Source organism: Siniperca chuatsi, linkage group LG19 (genome assembly GCF_020085105.1).
Source record: "Siniperca chuatsi isolate FFG_IHB_CAS linkage group LG19, ASM2008510v1, whole genome shotgun sequence".
Lineage (NCBI taxonomy): Eukaryota > Metazoa > Chordata > Actinopteri > Centrarchiformes > Sinipercidae > Siniperca > Siniperca chuatsi.
The window spans coordinates 10,347,775-10,373,856 of record NC_058060.1 but is presented as its reverse complement, the minus strand read 5'-3'; the positions used below and the strand labels follow the sequence as shown (position 1 = coordinate 10,373,856).

Here is a 26,082-nt window from a genome sequence, read left to right as displayed (position 1 = left end):
CAAAGTTGACTCAGAAACTGCAGGGGTAGTAAGAGGTATAAAGAGTGTTAGAGACAAACAGGATATAGGGGAAACACCGACTGTGTCATCTACTTATTTACTGAGCTGATCCAAGAGTTTGCACTGGCAACCTTTCAGTCTCATGTTTGCTGAAAATTAAGCTACTTGGGCTCCATTCCAAATTAGGAGAATGTAGAGAAAATCCCGAAAAACATATAGTCACAATATAGCAGTTTTTGCAGATACAGTATAAAATATATAACTTACTATGGATTGTATGACTCATTATGATAACTTAAAGCTGCAGTAATCAATAGCAGGAGCAGGCAGCTGTTTTTCAAACAAAGTTAACGACTAGCTGGTGAACATAGTGGGGCATTTAGCAGCTTAAAGCCAGATATTTTCCTCAGGAGTTTGTGGCCAGAAACATGACTCCAAATGAATGTCAATGTTATTAGCCATATCAACTTAAATAAGTCAGTAATATGCCACTGCTGTGCTCCCTCCAAGTGGCAAAAATAAAATGCAGCTTTAAGTCTTTGTAAGATATTCTTGTTGCTGATGCTTATCTCTTTCCAAAAACAATGTCTTAGTTACTCAGGATAATGCACAATCCTCCCTGTCAACTGTTAATTAAGGTGTCCCTTCAATATCTGATCTTCAGTATGAAGGACAGTACAAAGATATTGGTACTTCAAAAACTTTTATTACTTTACTCTAGCAAGTATAAATGGGTTAGTGCAGGGACCATAAATACAATATGTCTACTCTAATAGCTTATTATTAGTTTAAACATTGCCAGTTTCTCAGATTGAGCAAAACTTTGTCACTCAAGTCAATACAAGATTTACTTTTATTTGCTGTTGTACACAGGACTACACTCAGAACATGATCAGAAACTATAATTTCATAAAAATCCATAATATTATGCATAATATTGTCACCCAAACGTTTTGTTTTCTCCGCTCTTTTTTAACCTTGGACCAGCAGAGACCCACTCTCATAAACAACAATTTGCAGTGCTGCTCTCATGCTCTGTGACCTAACATGAACCGGGCAGGTCAGTGTTTCTATCACGACAACATCCTCTCCTTGTTGTTTTGTCAGATGAGGACACCACAGTGGCCTCTTATGGTAGCCCTCTACTACAAGGTCATTCATTTTCCATGTCAGAGAGCACTGCTGATAACAGGGATGACTGACAGTCTATTACTGTCACTTCTGAAATCAGTGATGTAGCTTCTGCCTTCAGTTTGTTTGATCTCCGTCCAACTTTCATTTTAAAGCTGCTGCATGTCTAATTTCGACATTAATTAAATACTTTGACACATTGAAACACATTGATTTTGATACATAGAAAGGACAGGCAGTTTTGGGAGTAATGTATTGCTTCAGAGCACAAAACTGATGGAAAATCCCTGCCTACATGTCAGCATCCTTTTCAGCCAAAGAGAAAATAAACTACTTCAAGGAGGAGGAGGGGAGATAAGTAGCAACATCCTCTGTGTGGCAGGAAGAATTTGGGAAACGCTTGCTAACGTGTGTGTGAGGCTAGCAATCATCTAATTATGTTTGTTACTAATTTGATTAAAGTAATTATATGAAGGTCTCAACTAATTCAACAATGGTAATGATGGCTACATGTGTTACTGTTTTTTCAAATGTAAGTTGTGTTATATCTGCTTGCTCCCTGTGTGCCCACATCACACTCTTCAGCACCTGACATTCACTTTAAGTCTACTTCTGCTTGCTGTAGTTAAAAGGCTTTCTATTCATCTGTAGGGGAGTGAAAATATTCCTTAAAAGCAAGCTCCCCTTTAGCTATCTGCCTCACTTGACCTCAGACAGATAACCTCAGTCATTGTTTTCAGAGCTGTCAGTTCCCCTGGATCTAAGAGGAGAAAGAATAACAAAGGAGAAAGGAGTAACTTTATCCTTGTAAAAGCAGACATTATTTTTCATTTTTGATCATCTTGCTAAAGAATATTTAGGTGATATTGAATGTTCCCTACAGTTTCTTTAAGTTGTTTTATTATTGTCAAATTTTTATCTATATTGATTATGATTTCTGCTAAAAATCTGCTGGTCAGTGCCTCACAAACATTTCATTTGACCTCTACTCTAAAATAAGGTATTCATTCTATTCCTTTGCATCCTTCTGGCCTGCTTACATGTCATCTACAATGCAAACAAAATAAACATTTTCTTCAGAGGTCTGTGTTCTCATTGATCTAGCCTGCTTGCTTTTTTTGCAGATGGTGAATACGGGGAGGGTGGGTGGCTCGAAAGCCAAGATCTCAATGATCTTCAAAGTATCTCCAAAGAGCAGAGAGGGAGTTTAGGGTTTTATTCATGAATGCTGAGTGGTGTTTGCAGATGAAAATGATTTTCAAAATTATTCGGATATGCAGTTTTGCATGATTCACCTCGTGTCCTCAGTTTGCTCAGAACCACAGAAGTGGTCTTCAATGCTTGTGTATGTTCAACAACACAGCACTATAACTGCTGTTCTTATGCTCTCTGATGAACGACATAACTGAGCTACTGAATTGCAAACAATATTGTACGGCTCTTGTTATTAATTTGTCCAAGTCTTTTAACACAGTTGACCATGCCACCTTGGTTATCAGACTCTGCAGTATGAACTTATCTAGGCAAGCTGTAAACTGATTTGTCGAAAACTCAATGCGTCCAGTTTGCAGGCTCTTTCTCCTCCTTCCTCCATATATTAAAGGGTGTGCCTCTGGGTTCTATTGTAGGACCACTCCAGTTTTCCATATTAGTCTATAATCTTTGTGATTACTTATCAAATGCACTGTACTATTTTTGTGCTGACAATATTGTTATCTATTTCTATTCATTATCAGCTGTACAAACCCTTGAATTCCTGCAGTCTACTTTTAATGTTCAGTGTCCAGTCTCGTTTTAACCAAAAAGTTGCTGCTAAATGTGGACAACATCTATTTTCCAATGGCAAAGAGTTAACAGCTAACGTCCCCAAACTCTCAACTGCTGAAGGGTAAGGGTTAGGGTTAGGGTTATGTTAGGATAATGTTTTACAAATGTCAGTTTCCAGAGTTAGGATGGAGTTGGGCAAAAAAACTTTTAAATACACTGCCTCTTTCTCCTGGATCAATGCACAGAGGAACTTGAAATTGTCATAGCTGATTACAAATTTAAGTCAATTTTAAAGGATCTCAAAGTAACACTGTTCGTCAATGCATTTGTGTCTAAATGTATTGTTTTTACTTAATTTTTTAATAGTTTTGGAAACTCATACCTGTACCTACTTTTTGTGTGACAGTTGTCTGAGTCTGGCTAAATAAAGGGAAACGAGACTCTCAAGAGAGTCTACAGCCACATTAGTGGCTCTGTGAGGCTGTCCTTTGGCACAGTGGTGCTTTGAGCTAAATGCTAATGTCAGCATTCTAACACAGTCACAATGACTATGCTAACAGGTATATTGTTTACCGTGTTCACCATCTTAGTTTAAAGTGCTAGCATGCTAGGAACAATCCATCCAATAGTTGTTGAGATATTTCACTCTGAACCTCAAATGTCACCCTCATGGTGGCGCTAGAGGAATCAGAGGATCACCAAAGTCAGTAGGATTCATCCTCTGGGGACAATGAATGTCTGTACAAAATTTCATGGCAACCCATGTGATAGTTTCTCTAGAGCCATGCCACTTGCATGGCTAAAAAACAAACAAACTGTATGTTGATTGGAGCATTAGATTCTTGTTGTTCCTGCAGGAAAGCACGAAAGCAACATTATCTGACATTAATGAATATTAACAAGTCAACATCTGTCAATTATTGATAGACTATCCATGTTTTCTGATGTTCAAGAAGCCAATGTGCAATTCTCTCCACCTCGCTCTATCACCCTCTAAATGTCCCTCTCTTTTTTACCTCTTTCTCTCTATCTGCCTGTAGAAACCTCAGCTGATGTTCAGTGACTTTGGTCTGTCTATCTGTGTAGAAAGAGACAGAAAGACAGAGTAGAAGACAGATGGTGCAGCAGGAAGGGAAAGAGACAAAGGGACACATGATTTATATCCCTTTTTCATTTCTCAGATTAGATTTTAAACAAAGGACACATTATTGCTGTAGGCATAGATACAGAGTCAGACAAGACCTTCATATCCTGTCTGGTATGCATTATTCCATCTTTCCATGTGTTTAAACTAACAAACGATTTGTAGCGTCATAACGTCTAAAGTTCAATTTACAGAAAAAGTGTAGCCAAATGCAAAAACATTTCCTCTCTAATTAAATCTGAATGTTATTAAGAAACCTCCTCTGCACTGACCACCATAAGTCATTACCTTCCTGTCCTGATGATGATGACAAGGCAGATCTGAAATAAGGTGGAGGTTATATGACAAGCCCTGCCACTTGTGCATGTGCTTTGAATCTGCTTGGACAGTGCTGGCAATTCATCTACTTTCTTTCATCTTCTATTTCCTCTCATCCATATTTATCTTGCCAACCTAACAGGCAGTAGATGACAGAGTGACAGTGTGCCAACTGAGCCGATACTCAACTGGCACGTTGATACTAGTATACACCTTGATTTAAGTCTCTCCTAGTTTAAAATAGCTCTGCCTGGCCTGCATAATTTACAAATGTAATGCTGTTTTAATGTTGCACCAAGGCTACTTTCAGTTGACTCAACAGTTCTAGTTGAGTGCACAAGATTGTTGGTTTAAAGCTCACCCTTATCGACAAGTATTTAATGATTATTGCTTATAGGTACAAGCATCCTGCTCAAGTGGAAGTTGTTGGGGGGTTTTGGATTATGGAGGCTAGAAGGAAGCTAATAATTGCAGCCTGTTGGCTTCTTGCTAATTGCCCCACATGCACAGAATCTAATGAATATCCTGCAGTATGGGTAATTCCTTGCCAGTTTTATTATGTCTGTGTTTTCTGCCTGTGTCTTTTCAAGAGTTGTTTATTGCTCAATAAATAGCAGTTTTAGTGTATTTCCAAATTAAATCATCCCTTTAACAAGACAAGAGTCATGCAAAATTGTATTCAAAGCCAGAAAAGAGCTTATTGAATAGGCCATTAAAATGTTAATTTGCCAGCATGATACCCTGTTCGCACTATGATGTTTAAAAAACTTTGATGCTGACATGCAATCAGTTTCCTTTTTATAATCCTAATTGATGTGATTATATCATGATCCATGACCAGCGCTGTCCACAGTAGCCAGGAACGGCTTAATTAGCATGGCTGTGTGTGTGACTTGTCTCTGCTCTGTTGCCTAGCCAGTTGTTTCTCAGCAACAGCAGTCACAGCCCCATGAACCTCAGTGTTAGAGGAACCTGACAGCCTGACAGCCTGCTGCTCACCTATGAAAATAGGTGAGCAGCTGGATGAATGAACAGACCGTTCGTCCACGTGTGACTGATGAGAGATTTAGCGATTCAGTTGTCTATAGTACCCCAAGATTAAATAGCTGTTTTAATGAGAGGTTGTGAATGAATGAATAAATGTCAAATTGATTACTTTTTAAACGTCTAATTTACATATTCTAAGAAGTGAAAATGCCATATGAAGAACACAGACTGTCAGTCATCTGTCTTTCACAACTCAGCTCATGCAATTCAAAAAAGGCTTTCACATAGAGTTACTACATTCATGGCTCCAGTAAACTGAAAAGACATTGCTACAATATACAACTCACAGCCTGTAAGTATTTGTGATAGTAGAGGCAACTACAGATAAATTGCATTGCTGCTATTCATCTTCTCTGTAGAGGCATGGTAAGAGATGCTGCTGGAAGGCTGTTAATGGATATTTGTTGATGATAGTCCCCGCTGTTCTGCCACACTTAAGGTTGAAGAGCTCTGTGCTTTTCTATTCCATAAAAATAGATATTTCCATATATAAGTGCTGTATGCAAACTTTAAAACTGCACTAATCAATATTTTTATATAAACATTGGCTTATATGACTAGCTGTAATGTAAAAGGAGTCACTTGTAGTGATGAACCCACAGAGAATAATCACCTGACTCTGCAGTTGCCCTCTGCTCTACAGAGGGTTTTAGCCTGTATTAGCAAATAGTTTTGGTTTAAAGGCCCGCAACTTTACTGTTTTGGTTCATTTTCACTGCTCTCATCAGCGTCATTTCCAGAAGCAGGCAGCTGTTTTCAGCAAAAAAGCTCTAAAAAACTGCCCAGCATCACACAACAAAGTTAGCAAGTAGTTGGTTCATAGTGGAGCATTTAGCTGCTAAAGAGCCAGGTTAGGATTTGGTGAAGACCAAAACAGAGTTAAAATGAGAGTGAATATTGGACTTAAAGCAACAGATTGACATTTTGGGAAAAACGCTTATTCGCTTTCTTGCCGAGAGTTAAATGGGAAGATTGATACCGCTGTCATATCTGTAAGTTAAATATGAAGTTAGAGCCAGCAGAAGATTAGTTTAGCACAAAAACTGGAAATAGGGGAGAGACTAAGAAATAAACGAATAAGCCTATTTTCCAAAATGTTGAATTATTCCTTTAAATTAATCAGGTGGCCAAACAACTCCAAATGAATGCTTATGTTGCAGCAAATTTACAAAGTAATAATGTCAGCATTGTGTTTACAGCTTGTTCCAATGCTTTCAAGTGGCCAGAAAAAAATCTGTTAATACTGCTTTAAAAAGTTGGTTAAAGTCACCCCTATTGATATTTTATCTATCTAAATCCAGAGTGTTATTGATTTGGCAAACTGTCACACATGATGAGAGATTCACCAGGCTACTATAATTCATACTCTGGCATGAATCACTGAATAACTCAACCAAATCTCTCACATACACACTCAGTCACTGCTGATGCCAATTCTGTCTGTATTCCCTCAGTTCATAAAGCTGATAGAGTAGATTTAGTTTCAAACTTCCCCCTGCTGTTGTGCAGAGCTCATGCTGAAGGGGATACTGCTGCTAGATTGTTGTAGTTCCTCCTTCCTGCTTGTGTTTGTTAATAACTTAGAAGACAAACAGTTGGTACCAAGTCTATTTGGCGGGTCTATTTGTCAACAGCATATGACAATCAGAGTTAGGAATGTACTGGTCAAATCATCCACGCTGCATAGTGAGAGCTGTACTCGCCTTGAAAGCACTTTGATTTAATTCTTTTTACATTTGTTCTATGCCGGCATTTCTTGTCAGTACAAAACTGTGTTCACTGAATTCAATGCTTATCAACCATTTATATTCTTAACCTACAACTACACTGGTTATCTATGTAAAGCGCTTACCTGTAGTACCATAAATGTGAGATATGTTATCATCAATGTGATTATTATTATTAGTGGTTTCAATAGAGATGCTAATTCGGAATCTTTTCCACCTTATGAAGTATAATCTGGATGAAATACTGGAAACCTTTTGAGGATTTTTGATGTGCAAATTCCAATGCAATGCATAATAAGATATTGGCAGCTTCTTTCTTTCTATTGCTCAGTTCATAAATAAACAAGTAACAAACCAGTAGCAATTGTTGCACCCACATGTAATAACCTTTAAAATGTCTTGACATAATCTTTTTTAAAATGTTGTTGGAGGCTACCATAGAGCTTGAGCAAAAGTGGTTTGTTATCAAAGAGTGCATGTGGAATATTTGGTTTTGCGTATGTACTCAAGATGTAATTATGTTGGATGTTATACACAAGATGTTATTTTTGGACTCCCTGCATGAGACTTATTGTCAGGGGAAATTAAATGCAAAAGGACACCTGTGGGAACCAGAGGGCTGAAAGACAGGTTTTGAAGTCAGAGATGGAGAACTTTCAAAGAGAGCAATTATTAGAGTGCTCTGTAATTTGATTTGATTTATTGATTAGTAGAAACAAACCCAACACTGACAGGAACTCCGTGATTGCACATTCTTGCTCTTATTATGCTTTTGCTAAATCTTTGAATGCAGCAAGTTCAGTTCAGTTTTCCGAAGGTTTTCCCAGGCTTTTTGGGAAACGTATATCACTAACTGGAGTAGAAGTAGATGAGGCAGGTTGAGTGAAAGTGGAGACACCAAAGAGTAAAATACAGCACTGAACAATGAACATCATAGACTGATGTTTAACAGTATTTGATGGAAGATTTTTCCGTAGTATTAAGCTAACCCAATCATATTTATAATTTGAGGATTTTCTTTCTGGCCACTGTTCTGTTGGTATTTTGCAGTCTTTGGATCATTGAAAAGAAAAAGTGCTTCTAACACTTTTTTATGAGACATCTTTCTAAGTTGAAAGATTTTTCTTGATCTTTTGAAAATATTTTGACCTGAACTTTAAATGACAGGGTGTGTTATGATTCCCGAAAAGTAGCCATAATAATTTCTATTCAGGTGATCACAGTGCAGCTCATCTTCGGCCTGTCTGAAAGGTTGGGCTTTGCCATAAAACACCTCATTTGTTCTGCACTCTGAAAATGTCTTTTTAAAAAACAGGTTGATACAGTTGTAGGTCCCTAACAGACATATTTAGGATTTTTAACCCTTTACAACTTACACCAGAACCACACATTTGTACAAAATCTGGTTGATATGGGGTTTTCAATGCCAATACTGGTACTTTTGAATTGGAGAAAACACTAGCCAAAGTTTTGTGCTAATATTAAAGCAATAATTTGATAATTTGATGAGAAGATTGATACCACTCTTGGCTATGTACGGTAAATATAAAGCTACAGCCAGCAGCTGGTTAGCTTAGGTTAGCATAAAGACTGGAAACAGGGGGACACAGCTAGCTTTGTAGCTGTTTCCCTTTGTCTTTATGCTAAACTAGCTGTAGCTTTATATTCAGCGCACAGACATGAGAGTGGTACCAATCTTCTCATCTAATTATCAAGTCTTTCAGTCTAGTCAGAAACAACATAAAAACCAAATCATAGTACACCTAAAAATATACCAGACCAGAAGCTATTCAAATGCTCATTTTATCATATTTAAGACAAACACACTAGGTGAAATAATCTCATCATCACAAATACTCCACCTCAAAACATTCTTACATGTGCAAACAGGGAAGTCTCTATATTTAGAATGCTAACTTGGTAACAGTCTTTGTCCCCCGGGGCGTCTATCAAACTGATTCTCTGCTTTGTAAATGTGGCACTTCAAAGGAAGAAACACCTTCCTGTGCAGTAGCGCGCTTTGCTTTGGTCATCCGTAACACTCTCCTGCAGTAAAAATGAGCTGCTGTGTGTAAGAGTTTGGATCAGTGAACAGGGAGGGGAGAGAAAGCGAATTCAACGTTTGTATGATGGATGCACTTTTGTATTGTGGAGTTCTATCACTGGGATACCATTTTTCATTCTCGCTCCCTCTATGTCTCTCTTTCCTACCTTCTTGAAAACATAGTGCATGTCAAAAATAATGGATTTTATTGATTTTTTGTCTCATTCAGTCATGACAATGTTCCCACAGGTGGTGAGATTATCTTGCTCTTACCTCTGTCACTAATAATCTGCTCAAATCAATCAAAACAACATTCAGTTGTGTGTAAACATGCTCTTCTTGTCTATTGGCTGCCTGGCAAATGATGGGTTGTCAGTATGGGCCTGATAATGATCTAAAGCAGTCGCCAACCTTTTCCAGGCATACATCACATTTCATGTGCAAGTTTAAGCTCTACCCAAACGATGTTCAGAAATATTAGCCCACAGGGGTGTTTTATATATATATATATATATATATATATATATATATATATATTTTTTTTTTTTTTTTGTACTGCACATTTGACCATGAACATGATATTTTTTTTATGTTTTGTTAAGGGGAAACTGAGGCACAGTTAAGGCACAGCATAAAGTGAAAGCCCCTCAGTTCGCACCTTCAAATGTGAAAGACATTACAACAAGTCTACAGCTATGCTGGCTGATCTGTGAGGCTACACTTTTAGAGCAACACGTCCTCATCGATTGCCAATGACTCCCAAAACGACATATATGACCGTTGGAAAGTACCAGCGGACCTTAAGTACGTTCCCTAAGTCATGTGATGTAACGTGAGGTTTAGGCAGCAAACGTACTTGGTTAGGTTAAGAAAAAAAATTTGGTTAAAATATATACCTTACGTTACGTAAGTGACATAACATTATGTAACTTAAAACTTTAAATAGTCAATGTTGACTTTTGGTTTCACAAACCCCAGTATCTTGGGTGTAAGTCCTGTGTTTGTTTGACCCAACCATCCACCCCTCTCTACGCACACTTTCTCGCTCTTTTTACTGCTCCCGTCATAATTACTATGGCCTGTAGAGGTTGCCGCCTAACAATAAACATAAATATAGGTCGTTATAAGCTGCTTGCACAGACGACCAATACGGCCGTTTTTCTGGTGAGGACAGGCTGCACAGTGGTGCTTTTATCTATATGCTAATGTCACGGTGATGTTTAGCAGTTATGACGTTAACCATGTTCACCATCTTAGTTTAGCATGTTTGCGAATTAGCACTAAACACACAGTTGAGACTGATGGAAATAGTTTTGCAGGTATTTAGTCATGAACCAAAGTATTGGTGAGACAAATGAAATTTTAACCTGATGAAAAGTCAAGGGATTATCTAAGTGATTACAATTCAACCTGAGGGGGACATCAATGTTTGTACTGAATTTCATGGCAATCTATCCAATAGCTTTTAGTCTAAAACAAAAGCAACAGGAAGTTTGAATTAGCAGTAACTTAACACAAGAGATGCAGTTCAAATGTGGCTCTAGGAGATTATTCTTATTGGTGATGTTTTAACTGAAATCAATTCTGAAGTATACAAAGATTGACAAGTTGACCGCGATCAGCCGATCACATTTCCGCCATTCATGACATCTGTGATCACAACAATCATGGGAGGGAAGATGGAACGGTAAACTGACAGGGCCAAAGGCCATAGAGAGAAGGAGAGATGTCATTTGTGGATCAGAAAATGTAAAGTAAGAAATAAATGTTTTCTCATTGAATATATTTGACATGTGGGAACCTAGTTGTCACGTCACTCTGATGAAAAATGACTTCTTATTTTGTGTCTTTACAGTCAATGCCTGGATGATGAGAGGGTTGTCAGGTAAGCATATCCATCCATCCATCCATCCATCTATAACATAAAATATGATGAAACTGTATCAGTCTCTGGGGAAAACTGAATCATTGCAGCAGAAAAATAGCAACAACAATATACAGCAAAGAAAAATAAGATTGTGGGAGTGAGACATAGTTTCAAAAACGTAGTGGGTAAAAATGATGGAAAAATGAAAAATATAAATTACAGCTTTATGATATAACATAATTTTTAAAAAGTGTCAAAAAATACATTCAGTATACAGCTCATAAATAATACAAGAGTCAAACAACCATGATCATCCATCTTTGTCATGTTTCATTTCAGTTACTATATCAGAAGTAACACGCGCATTGCAAGGTACGTGACCTATACATGCTCTGTTCTCTTCCTCTTTCTGTCCTCTCAGCCACGGACAGTTTCCACATTGAGCCCACTACCCCTCAGCCGAGGAAAGCCTGCAATGAGTCCCGTCTGCAGTGGGAGGTGGAGGTCTGTGGAGAGGACTTCAAGCGTGACATGGGTCACATAGATCCACAGTACTGGTGTAACCTCACACACTTCATCAGGTACAACCATATGTAGTGGTTCATCATATATATATATATATATATATATATATATATATATATATATATATATATATATATATATATATATATATATATATACTGTATAGTTTAGCTGCCAACAAAATATACAAAATAACATAGGATTTTAACCATGTGCCTAAATTAATCAAGTAATGAAACATAATTTTCAACCGCACCTTTAAAAAAGAGAGAAAAGTCTAAACCAAGTAAACTGCGTCTAAATAACAGCTCTGTAAATGTTAATGATCCAGGTAGAAATAGCACAAGAGATTTTAAAAATGGGAAAATACAAGTCAGAACTGCACTGGGCCATATTGCATGATTTTCTTTAAAAACTAGAGGTTGTGAATATATAGTTGGTCTGAAGTGTCTATGATTTCAACTACAACTACATTAATTTTAACACAGTTGACTATGCCACACCTCAGCTATTTTGTCTGGGCCACATGCACCCTCAATGTTGGATGGTAAGGGAGTTTTACAGTTATTCATAATTCTGATCTCCTTCCAGAAGCCATAATGGTTATTATCCTGCAGCTTCCTGGCAAGTGAATCAGCTCTCATTGTATTCTCATTTCTTTTAATAAAACAAAGAGCATGTTTAAATCTTGCATTGATTAGTTTTTTATGTTCAAGCAATGACCCCTGTCTAGGCCTTCCTGATTCTGACCAGCGTTTAAAAGCTTCTCTAGCTGCAGCATGTTGCTCAGCCACAAAATCATTCCTTCCCGGTTTATATATGTATGTATGTATGTCATGCACCTTGTTGTTATGTTTACAAAACTAGAGCCATTAAGAGCTGTCACAGTATTTTCATACAAGGCACAGAGTTCAATACCATGATGTGGGTTTTTATTAAAACACAGCATCCCTAATTAGCAAGTTGTCAGTTGTGGTGGAATATCTGTTAATCTCTGCCTTAGTTAGATTTGTCCAGTCCAGCTTCCCTGAGTTAATTATCAGAAACAGCCAGCACAGGTATATTCTCAACATTTAAAGAAATAACAACTGATATATGATCAGAGGTGGCCATCCCATAGTATATCTCTATATTATCCAGAGAGGCATGAGCATCTGCTGTGCATACACAATGAACAAGCCAAGATGTTGTGTGCCAAGCTCCACCAATATAAGTAAAACTCTTATCAGGCAGGAACATTTTACTGGATAAAATAAGATTGCTGTCATTACAAAACTTCAACAAGTGTTTTGCAAATATAGAATTTCTATCTGACACATCAGCATTAAAATCCCTTATTGGGCCATATTGCATATTAAAACTAAAACATTGAGCATGAAATGGGAGAAGGTCTAGATAAAAATAAAAGTTAGTCTGCAGTTCTCTTGGCCATTTTGCATGCACTTTTAAGATGGTCCCTAACTTCATCTTGTCTTCTGTCAAGTCACACAAGGTGCAGGCTTCATTAATGGATCATAAAGTAAAAACAACACCTGTGCAACACCTAGGCAAGCTTTATGTTGCACTGCACAGCAAATCTGGTGGAAACTGATGAAAAGTTGAATATTAAAGTTAAAACTATTTACACCTCTGTGATTTTAGCATATATCCCCTTTGTTTACATTTTGGAAATTTTGCATCATTGAAAGTCATGCTGCTTTGGCTGTTAGCAGTTCCTGTTTGGACTGTACAGACAATAAACACCTGGTTTACTGTTGATACTGAAGTCTGAGTCTAATGATCATGAACCAAGCTGTGAAGCCTTTTTGTCTGATTTCTAAAAAGATTTATGGGCATTTATCCTCAGAGAGCCTACCCCAATTTTAAAGACTGAGACAGTAGTGTGTGAATGATGTCTTTGTGATTCAATTTGACTTTATAAGTCAAGTGGTGTGGCATTTGTGGCAAATTGTGTCAATCGATGAGAAATCAGTGGGTTGATGCTGGTGGGTATCTGTTCAGAGCAAATGTTTTGTTTGTATCCGGATACTGTCTTCATATTCATTTACATCCCTACTGCATCCTGCATAGCTATGCATTTGTCTGCATCACATGTACTGTAGCAGAGGCATTCATTTAGACACATACACAAAGAATCAATTCAATTGTAATTGCATTTTGAGGCAATTATCACTGCCTAACCTGATTTTGTATATTTCCAAAAGGGATGATCAGCAGTAACATACACTCCTACGCCTTCTTTATGTTCTTAAGGCGATTTCAGTGGACGAATAACTGTACCTGTTTGTTTGTTTCTTAAAATAGGTTTTGGTGTTCTTCACAAAAAAATGGTTTCCTAATTACTCAGACTCCAAAATTGGCCTGCAACAGAGAAGAGAGAGCCCGTAAATTCTACCTGTTGGCCCAAAATTAAGTGTTGATGTTAAGAATAGCAGAGAATCTCCTCTAAACACAGGATGTGAGTAAAATTTTCTCCTTACATTAGTTGCCTGGTGCTGCTTCTATTTTAAAAGTGATGGAATAGCAAATGTGCTATCAGGAAACCACACTGGAAGCAGCTTTTACGAGTTACTAAGGCGAAAATGTGTCATTTTGTATAACAACCAGAAGAAGGCTGTGAAAGACAAAAGACATCTGGACACTGAAAAGCCACCCATATTTTTTAGCTCTTATCGTTATCACTCCTCTTTTCTCAAGTACTGTTGTCTTCCTGTCTGAGTGCTCTATATTTGTAGTTTTACTTAAGGGGTTGTCAATCCTACACGGTGGCACTTTCAAAAATACACTTAGATTGATAGAAAGACTGTAATCCATCACAGCCGACTCCAGCTGGTTTTTATGTATGTGGGTGGGAGAAGAGTTGGAGGTTTGCTTTCCAAAATGAGAGCTATTTTCAAGAACTATCTGAGCCCCGACCACCCATCTGTATCTATCGTTTACCAGATTTTCACCTCATTCCTTTCTCGCACCTTTGGCCTCCCATGTTTTTCCCTTTAACTGCAGAGCCAGAAGGGGAGGGAGAGAGCCATGGGACTGGTTTCTTGCACAATAACATACATATGTGAGATTAAAATAAAGGTCAAAATATCATCTGATTCACAGATTTGCGGGAAAAATTCCAAGATTCTGGCAAGAACCACCAGCTTCATCCATCAGTCATGCACTCTCTCTGTTTTTCTTTTTCACCATTATTTCTTTCCAGGAAAATCTGTCAGAGACTCATGCTGTTTTCCAGCGACACAGCGTTTTATAAGAATACATTGATTTATTTCCACTATTACAAATAAAAGGCGAAATGTGAGATAAAGGTAAGCTTTGAGATAAAATTAACCACATCAAGAGTAACTGTGTCAGCCAAACATGAAGCACCTGAAGCCAGATGGTTGACTTTAGGCATTATGGTCAGGGTAAACATCTGGGAGGCCAGTTAGCAACTTACATTTAGACAATGATCGGCTGCCAGCTAGATTGGTCTGGTCACAATCAAGACTAGAGTCTTGACACTGAAGTCAAGATTGCCATTTCAAAATGTAAACACCAACAACTGCGAACCAATATATGTCATGAATGCTTTGTAAAATTGTGTTGTGTTCTTTCTTTTGCACTTATATGCAAATAGATTGACAGAAACAATAATTGGATACCAAATAAAAAAACTATAGTGCAGTTGTACGTGAAATTAGATTATGATTTATTTGCCAAAGCTACTGAAGTTAAAGCTGCTATAGTCACTATTTTTATATCAACAATTGATCACAGGACAACTTGTATGTAAAAGATGTCGCTCATAGTGACGAACCCACAGACAATTATCACGCAACTTCAATTTCCCTCAGCTTTATGGAGCGTTTTAGCGTCTTTCAGATCTTTGTTTATGGATGCCTGGCTCGCAACTGTTTTGATTCACTCTCACCACTCATAGCGTTGTTCCCAGATGCAGCAGGCAGCGAAAAAGTTCAAAATCCACTGTACACTGCCTGCCCAGCTCCAAATGACAGACGGACAAAGTTAGCGACTAGCTGGTGAAAATGGTGGAACATTTAAAGAGTTTGATATTTCCAACAGGAGTTGGTGAAGACCAAAAACAGGGCTAAAATAAAGTGAATTTACATTTGTCGGGTGGACACAAATACGACTCCAAATGTTTGCTTACAAGTATGCTACATCAATTTAAAAGTTAATAACTGTCAGTGTTTTAAAAAGTTTCCACTGCCCCCAAGTGGCCAAAAAATCAGTTTAATGCAAGTTTACAAATCAAAAAATTAAATATGAGTCGTAATTTTAAAGATAAAAGGTCTTTTCTTAAAGGGTGTCATTGCCAGTTCTCATCTTAATTTCAGCCATCCCTCTCTTTTCTCTCTTCTCTCTAAATTCAGTACAGAGACAGCTAAAAAGTACATCAAAACAAGTGCTACTGATATTCAAGTAGACATACACTTTAAACACTGGCCTACATTTCTGCTCTGTCTCTGAATATGAAGCTGGTCCAACCATGATTCTCTCACTGTGGGCTTTTAGAAGAGTATCAAGTCTTTTACATTATAGAGCTCAAGTTCATATTACATCACAAGCCATTGGTGTTAAAGTCAAAGTCCAAGTGGTTGTTTTCTGATTTTTGTCGAGGCGGGTCAGAAGTCATTACATTCATGACAGGATTCTAACTGGAGTCCAAGTCATGTGATTCAAGTCAATAGTTCTGCTGACTGCGTCACGTGCCTTTACCCTGTGGGATCTGGTGGATTTCACAATAGAAATTCATGAGTTCATGAATGAAGACTTCAATGAAGACTTCATTTACATGACTGTGGAGGATACGCTGACTTTTTCGGCAGCCTGGAGGACGGTGATAAGAAGGTGAGAGAGAGAGAGTGGGGGAAAGAGGGAGAGTGAAGGCACTAGAGGAACCAGAGAGTGCATAGAAGGATCTGGCTTGGAGAGTGAGGGGCCTCATGTTTAAACAAGCAGTGACCCCTGCAAAGCTTCCTCTATTTGACAAATGAGCAGTGCCTCTCCGCAATGATAGCTGCTGGCCAAAACTCAGCCAACGTGACTGTTATTGTTTGAAATGAGCTTGTCTGAACACACATAAAGGTTATGAACAGACCGCTAAGAGGTTGTGTGTGTCTGTACGTGCATTTACGCACTTCAATCATTTACCTCTAATAACATATTGATTTTCTGCCTTGAGCATCTCCAGGAGCAGCCAGCCTTAATGTTGTGCGCACAGGAACAAGGGAACAGTGGTGTTGGTCTATTTGGACCTTTTAATATTCAATGTTAGGAATTATGGTCAGTCCCTGTACGGACCAGATGCTGCTCTGAAGTCATCAGAGCTTTTTCCTGCTGCTACTATTGACAACTAATTGACCATTTAGATGAGCAAGTGTCATTTTAAGTGGATTACGTGGTCCGCACATCTGGCAAGAGACTATTACCAACAACTGTAAGCCAGCCAGCCATGGAAAGACATGACATTTAATGGTTAAAATCACTTGAGGACTGTCAATTGATATTGTCATAGAATGATGCGCTGCTTTGCACAAAGATAAAAGTAACAAAGCACAAGTAACAAAATGCAAGTCAAGTGTTTCGAGGTGTGTTCAGACAGAAAGCGAAGCAAATTCATCTCATTCGAAATAATTTGACCACTAGACAGTTTTTGTTTATTCACCCCAAACAGATGGTGTACCAACTGTACATTAGCTGTAAGCTAGCTAGCAACAGACGCATCGGCCGTGTCTGTGTGAGTGTTTCTGTGTGTGTTTGTGTTCAGCTCAGCCTCTGACTGATCTCAGAACTTATCAGAAACTCCAGTTCTTTCTGTTATTTCACTCCAGTCTCTCTATTTGTTCCTCTTGTCTCCGTACGTTTATGAAGCAGATTTATTAAAGCCCCGGAACGGGGACATACGCGCACATTTTTGTTCAAGTTGAAGTGTCCATAGTGTTTCCATCCACTTGTTTTTATTCAGATTTTTTAACTTGTGCATAAAAAAAACTGAGTGGAAATGCCAGAAATTCGGGAAAAAAGGCGAATTACAGAAATATTACAGAAAGTTTCTATGCTTGGCTGAGGTGGTAGTGTATCGATAAAAGCAAATTGCAGCAAAGCAGTATTCCACAGCACAGGAGTTATATCCTATTCAATAAAGAATAAGGTAGTATATAGGAACAATTAGATTTACTTTAAAGAACACCAACTTCAAACAAGAGAATGTAGATTCTGAATATGTTCAAGCTAACAAAAGAGACATCAATATTACAGTGTAAAGTAGCAGCAGCAGGAGAATTTCACATTTTCTTATTTTAGGTTTAAAGCAATAGTGAGACATTTTGGGAAATACGCTTATTTGCTTTCTTGCCGAGAGTTAGATTAAGACTGATACCACTCTCATGTCTGTACGGTAAATATGAACAGTACAGATGTAATGAAATCCACCTACCAGCCCCTCTAAAGCTCACTAATTAACATGTTATATCTGGTTTGTTTAATCCGCACAAAAGCCGAAATGTAAAAATGACAATTTGTGGTGTTGCATGCTTGAATTATTTCTTTGCCAGGTGCATGAGAGTATTATCGATCTTCACATCTAAGTCTTGGCACGAAAGCGAATAACCGTATTTCTGAAAATGTTTAACTATTCCTATAAGTTCTTGCTGAAGTTCCATAACTAATCTTGCTCATATAAAATGTGAAACAAAAATCTAATATACTAGTTAGTAGAGTCATCAGTTTCAGAAGAAACAAACAATTTATTCATTTTAGAATAACTACTAAATAGAAGGAGCATTGCATCTTTATTCTAATGCGTCTTAATGTGTGTGTTAGATGGATGCATATATATAGTAGACGTAAGCAGTATTCAAATATCAACCAGTCATGGGATCCATCTTCACTAAAATGTATAACTGGAGTTGCATCAAATGACCACATCTATAGGCAAACGGTTTATAACACCATTGAGAAACATGAATGTGCAGAGTTAAACAGATGTGGTGGGTTTTCCTGTCTTTCAGAGCTACAAGCCTCCAAACAGTTTTATTAGTGTGGGTTTCATGGGAGCTTTAATGTCTCAGGTGGAGTTATGGAACATCCTGAGGGAAACACTCATACTCAACATTGGCACAAAAGATAAGCTATCAGCAGCTTTAGTACAAAACATATCTGTATGTACCCAGAAACCTTTATGTATGTGTGTGTGTGTGTGTGCATATGTGTCTACATGCACAAATATACTGTATCTTTGCCAAAGTATCTTATGCATGTGCTGTATATGTTTTTATTTGTGGTCATGTTCACAGTTATATAATTCAATACCAAGTTCTTCCATCAGTCTGAAAATCGACTGTAAACCCGATCAAGCTATTTTTTTACCCTCCCAGCTGATTATTTGATGTTGACAACAGTTTGAAAACCTGTTAGCTGATGTGTATAACATCTGGGAAATAACTTCAAAACTCTTTTATTCCCTTCAGTCCTGCATGCTGCATTTTGATCACTTCTGCCTGAAAGCTCTGATACATAATTTTTTTATTTCTCTCTCTGTCCTTATATTTTCTTCAGTTCCCAAACATTTCCCGTGCTGCCACTTTCTCAAGATCTTGGCAGTGGCATAAACCACATTTTTAGAACAGATTTGATCTGTTCACATACATTAAAAAATCCTTATTCAGCTTGCAATTTGTTAGAACATACCATCAACTTAGAGCCATACAAAATGCAGTTGAGCCTATATTAAAATGACTTGGTCCCTTTCCCTGCATCTTAATCCCTGCCTAACTTATATGTGCTGTATAGAGGGCGGCAAGTTGAACAGTCAATATATACAATATATTAGATGTCATAACATCCTCTTGATCCTGGTAATGGTTGCTGTTTTCTATAAGTGGTGTGAATAATATTCTATAGTGTGGTGAATAAATATAGAAGTTTAACATAATATTCTAGATGTTATCTTGTAAGTAAATCAGAGATTGATTGTTAAGACTGATGTTTATGTGTGTCTATTTTTTTCAGTTCTAACACCAGGCATTATTTTGTGGGCTTATTTTCCCTTTGTTTCGCCTGTCGGGCTTCATACAGGCTTCTCTAACCATCTGATTGATGGAGCGTGTTGGGGCTGTGCAAAGTCTGACAGGAAAGTCTGCAAACAGTAGTCTGAAGAAACTAAGTTGAAAAACATAAATTATATAATTTTTTAGGATGATCACCACCTTCACTCCCCCAAAAAGAAAAAAAATTGTCAGATAACATCAGATACTGTACTTGATATTTGTACAATCTATTTTGGACAATCCAAAGGGCATCTAAGTTAGGCTAGTTAGCTTTTAGCCTGGACTAATTTATATGGGTCCTTTTTCTCGCCATTATGATTAGATGTATGATTTGATTTTTATGTTGTATAACAAACTCAATTACTAAGATGCTGTTTCATCAGAATTTATTTTTCAAGTACAAGAAACAGTGTGACTGCACTCCAGCTAGCCTTAACTAGCCAGAATGCAGTCACTGCGGTTTAGTTGTTTCCTTTGTTTTATAGCTCCTTCAAATCTGATCAAATTTAAAACATATGTCAAAAAGTCAGATTCTGGTCTAAACCTAATTTTGACCAAATAAGTACAGTATTTACTGTGTTTTAGCTTGGTAGGGCAGAGATATAATGCATTTTAACAGCTGTGCCTTCTTTGTAGTTTTAATATTACACAATGCCGATATCTTCAGATTTGGAGCCAGTGTGAGCGTACATGCAGACAATGTAATTGTTTGTCTATTCACTGTTCTGGTGGTGAGAATACCAATCGCTCCTGGATGTCATGAGAAACAAATCTGGACCTTGAAGACTGAGAATTCAGGATGGAGAAAAAGGGATTAGGGCTGGCTGAATGGATTCATCAAAGCAGAGCTTTAAGCCTGGAAAGCTCCATAAAGGCTCTGAACGGCTCTGAATGCCTGTTGAAATAGAGGAGAGTAGTGGGCCAAAAAAGAGAGTAAAATGCGGTACATCCCCAGTCACAATGATGGATTACTTACCGAACCTCCAATGCTTTGATTAATACTAGCTAAACCGTAGTAGGGTTTTAAATGGTTGTGTGCCCTTCAACCTGGGCTATAATAAGTGAGGTGTTGAGTCTTAATAGATGGTTAACTGTCCAGCTCCCCTATGATATGCATAACAGTAATTTCATACCTTGAACTGTGCTTATTTCTTTTGAAAAGTATGCTAAAACAGATGTACAAGTAGAACGCAAATAGCATCAAAAGTCAGAAATTTACAAAATACTCAATAAGTCATTTTCTTCTAATATCGTAGAAAAGGTTTCAGTCGTAGTCATCTGGACACTGTTTTCAGAATCAAGACGTTTGGCTCCCATCCGAAGTCATTCTCAATTGTGTTTAAACTTTTTCAATTGAGAATGACTTCCGGATGGGAGCCGAAACGTCTTGATTCTGAAAACAGTGTCCAGATGACTACGACTGAAACCTTTTCTACGATAGAACACTCCTGGACGAATGAGGGACTACACCGTCTTTTCTTCTAATACTTCCCTTCTCTGCCTCCCATTTGTCTCCCCAGTGAGTACCACCTCTTCACACTCTGCACAGAGACAAAGTCCCACATCGTCCACTGCTACTGGCCCAATCCGCTGGTGGAGGGCTACATCATCCGCATCCACAAGCACTTTTTCTCTAACTGCACCATGGAGCAGGTGGTATGGGTGGACCCACCGGACGACACGCTAACCATCCTTATCCTCATCCCTGTTTTCCTCACATTGGCCATGATTGCTCTGGTGGTCTGGTGCAGCAAGAGGAGTGATATCCTGGCTTAAAAGAAGAGGAAGATGGAAGAGGATTGAGAAGGGCAGGAGAAGGACTGAGTTCAAGGTCCCAACCTCTCCACTAAAACAATACTGTACTAAGGAGTGCACAGAGGTTTTGGGAGATTGCTTCAGTTGATCAAAGTACCCCATAAGTAGTGCCATAAACCACCTAAACGTCCTGTGAAAATGATTGTATTTTCTTTAAAATTTTTATATATTATGTGTAATTTTTCATTTCTGACATTGACCCACTATCACTCAACATGTTCAACAGGTCTTTTTACCACAGAATTTGACTGTGCTGTTGCACATCTGATGTAGAATTTTGGGTAAATATGCTTATTTGCTTTCTTGCATGGTAAATATGTAGCTGGAGCCAGCAGTTTGTTAGCTTAGCTTAGCATAAAGACTGGAAACACTCAATAGTATAGCACATAACCCCCCATAAAACCATGTGTCCCTTTTACACTTTGTTTTTTTTTTTTTGGTTTTGTAAGGATTAAACACACAAGATAAAACATGTTAATTAGTGAGCTTTATAGGTGGATTTTGTTACCTTTGAATAGAGCCAGGCTAGCTGTTTGCCTTTGTTTCCAGTCTTTAAGATAAGCTAAACTAACCAGCTGCTGACTGTAACTTCTTAAGTAGCTTACAGGCATGAGAGTGGTATCAATCTTTGTATTTAAGCCTCGACAAGAAAGCGAATAAGCCTATTTCCCTAATTGTATAACTATTCCTTCAAAACACAGAGGATTTTGGTCATTTGACGATTTTATCACTTATTCGGTAACTTGACCAGTGGCACAATCAACCAAATCTTGGTGCATTCTTTAAAGCTCATGGATGTGGACCGCTGATCTCGGAGATTCTTGTCAAAGCACTGTACCGTTGCTGAAGATCGAAGTATCCACCAAGCATCAGAGGCAGTGACTGGATGGGAAATGAAACTCCCAGAGGACACCATTTGTTAAATATTTTAACATGATACTGTATGATGGCTTGGATACAAAAAGAAGCCAAATTTGGACATTATATTGATTCTGTAAGATTTACCTTACTGTTAAGTTACTCAATGGACTGTCACCACTGGAAAGGATACACTGGTGTGCAACCCAAAGACAAGGCAACACTATGATTCATATATTTTGGGACTTGAATTTCTTGTGTGACTACCTGAGCCTCAAGGGACTGTTTTATAACAGCGTAACTTATCCGATACTGAATAAAATACTGTTAATACTCACAAAGAGGGGTTCTCAATGGAAACAAAAAAAATGAACTGATATTGAGACCTCATTGTACAGTTATGCTCTCTGTCCGTGCTGTCTACTGTAACTGCATTGCCTCTCCAGTGTTACTTAGAAGAGTAAGAAATACACACTGAAATTAATTCCTTTGGGGATAGGCTTGATTTAATGTACACACTTCATTGGTTCTTTGAACCACAGTCCTCACCAGCCACGAGGCAAACTAAACCAAGCACTGCTTTTTTATTTTCTTCCAAAGCGTAAGGCATCAAACTCACTTCTCACCTGCACACTTTTGTCTATGGAAACTGAAACTCCTCAGCAAAAGTAACTTAATTAAATCTCTCTTAAAATAACTGGTTGCTCTCCTTCATTACATGAGCAAAGCAAGTACAAAGAAAACAAACACTTTCTAATATATCTGTGAATTGATGTTTGAGTGTTTTGCAAAACCAGACCCATCTGCTATCACCTTCTGTTTATTTGTTTCACAGTCAGACTAGGGTGGGATCACACCAGTCTTGCTTAGTATAGTTGAACCAAACCCTGGAGCATTTACCCCCTAGGTACAGTTTGTTTGGGTCGGTGTGAACGCTGGACTCAAACTCTGGTGCGGAACAAACAACCGCCTCGAAGGGGTGGTCTCGGACCGCTGTCAAGTGAACTCTGGAGTGGTTCATTTCTGGTGTGAACAGCATTCGCACCAATCACATGAAGCTTACCATTGTATGTGTAATTTTATTGGCAAAAAAACCTCTTCCTGTTTTGGTAACTGGTGAATTAGTATCACGTTTGCTACCAAAATGACTGGCAAATGCAAACAAGTCGTGGTAGGATCTCATCAGAACCAGCTGTCTGATGGCCGACCGTCTTCCTCGAAATGCCTGCATTAAATTATTCAATACGAATGGTAATGGTCTTACGAGACGTTCATATGCATGGTCCTCTAAAGTCTGCTGATATGCACTCCAGATTAACATCAACATTAAAAGAATCTGACGCTGCTCCACGATATCTAGGTAGAAATTTGGATGGGTTTGTTGTCTTTTTACCCGTAGACTGTATGACCAATAATCGAACAACATTTCCACCACATGGCATTTATTTACAATTTCTGGACTGTTTGAGTTTTGCCTTTGTGAACGTAAACCGGACCAGTTTGAAACTTGTAAAAGCTTATCATCTTTGCATTGGTTTGATTCAGGGACTGGACCTAAGATACCAGCATAAACCCAGTGAAAATATATACAATGCCATTGGACTCTACTGGCCTCCTTACATTGTATTTTACCAGGTTGGATTTGACAATATTGCTTCATGGCATAAAGATTAAAACGGGACACTGATGATCTTCTTCAAGAGGAAGCTAAATGAAAGTGAAAATTTGCCAGAGCGTAACATGTCTCTCATCTCATCTGGTGTCAATTAAAGAATCAAGTACAAACCTTAAAGTTATAATCGTTAAGGTTTTCATAAAATCAGACCCCATTTTTGACACTATTTATGGTCTGCATTTTTCTCCATCAGCCATTCAATGTATTTTCATTCTGTAATTACCTCTCTATATAGTAGTTTTCATTGTTAGTGACAGAGTCCGCCATTCCCGTGCTGGATTCAGACAGCCTTCCATTGCATGAAGGATTCACAGAAAACAATGCATGTATGTGAACTTTATGTCTGGAATGATGTAAAGGCTACCACGAGATGACTCCTGTATGTTTCTAGTAATTACAGTATAGCACATGATATCAAACTGATAGTCACATGCACAAATTTTAAAATGCTACTCCCTCCACCTCATGAGTAAATCTTTTCTTTAGTTTTCCACTGAAGACTCCTTTCCACTGAAGACCCCTGTCTGGGCTGAAGCCCAGCACAGGGGTCATGAGGTCAAGCATGATTCAAAACCGTTTAAAACAAACACTCACATGCTCCACATTCATTAAGTATCATGATTTATCACATGTGTTTCCTCCATGAAACAATTCCTCCTGGAGTTTGTCTGCTTTGAAGTGCAAAAGGTGCTCCACCCACCTGAGCAGCCCCTGCTTACAAATAAAAACCTGCCTGGTTATCTAATTCATCTTTACAATTCACGTCATCTGTCATTTGAGAGGTGTGTAAATGTGTGTGTGTGTGTGTATGACTAAACATCCATCACTGTCAAAAGGAAATGCAATCATTAGTGGCTTGCGTCATCAAATGCTGAAGGGGCATTTTAATTTTATCATTTGAACATCTCCTTGCTGTATTATTTACTGTAGATTTGAAGATTCCAGTTTGCTATTTCTCACTGTGGTTGCACTGGTCTCTGCAGTGATATGGTGAACAGACCATATGACAGAAAAACTAGCATAAATACTCACACATCCAATCTCCGATCTATCCAATCTGCATTGTGCCATAGGAGCGTGAAATTAAGCTTTTCTCAACTTTATTAAGTCATACATACAGTATTTACTTCCATGCTCAGCAACATTACCATAAGAAAGGTTAACAGCCTCCCAATTTCTATGACAAATACACATTTGATGACAGTCAGGCTACAATATGACGATGAGGAAGACATATTTCAGATTAAAAAAGGCCTTGGTAGTGACAGGTGTTTTCAAATATGCTGTCTGATTAGAAATACATGAGGTCATCTAACTTCACGAACTAAAAAGAATTATGAAGGTAAGTTGTCGCTCACCAAAGGCCCGGTTATTCCAGAATTTAAAATGGCAAAATTTTGCAGCAAAGTTATTTCATTTCAGGGAAATCGCCACTATCAGTGGATTAGCTTGTGAGGTGAAGTAAATTCATGAAAATCTTTTGTGTGGAGTTAAACTTTTGACAACCATTTGACAGTGCAGATGTTTGTGCGAACTGAGAGTCGGTGAGTCCAAAATGAAGGAAGCTATCGTAGCTCATTAGCTGCTGCTACTTTTATTTACTTCTTTTCCTTACTTACATACCCACTTTTATTCAACCCTCTGCCGAGGTATAAACTACTCCTCAAAAGAGGTGTGGTTTTTAAACAGTAAGTAGTGGCTGAGCTGAGCTTAGCAATTGCCAGGGGGGTGTTAACAGCTAAGTACAGAAAAACTAGAAAGAAGCTTGGAGAGCTATTGTGGTTAACTAGAGCTAGCATGTTCCCGACTTGCTAACGTGCTACCCGTTAGCTCGTCAACTACTTAACTAACTAGCCCTGCGAAAAGCCATTACCTCACCTATGGAAGTTTTTATTGGATTTATTAGTTGTAACCCACAGAAGACAATCCACAAATGTGTACCATGAATGACCACAAATATTTTACTGTGCACAAACATGAATTTTTTTTATTTGTGTTGTGTAAAGCCATATCCACAAAAATACAGAGCGATTTAAATATGCATAACTTACTCTGTAAAAACGTATTTTAATTTAACATAACAATTATATAGGTTTTACAAAAAAAGTGA

At 38.1% G+C, this 26,082-nt stretch overlaps 1 protein-coding gene across 1 annotated transcript in view; it reads left to right on the top strand.

Moving 5' to 3' along the window:
* LOC122866949 (receptor activity-modifying protein 3-like) overlaps window positions 1-24,722 on the top strand; it is a 34,370-nt gene extending 9,648 nt beyond the window's left edge. The window contains exons 2-4 of the mRNA XM_044177238.1: window positions 11,034-11,063; window positions 11,467-11,626; window positions 21,145-24,722. Coding sequence (XP_044033173.1) covers window positions 11,034-11,063; window positions 11,467-11,626; window positions 21,145-21,400 — 446 coding nt within the window. The 3' untranslated portion in view covers window positions 21,401-24,722. The remainder of the gene's footprint in view (window positions 1-11,033; window positions 11,064-11,466; window positions 11,627-21,144) is intronic.
* Window positions 24,723-26,082: the final 1,360 nt, after the last annotated feature.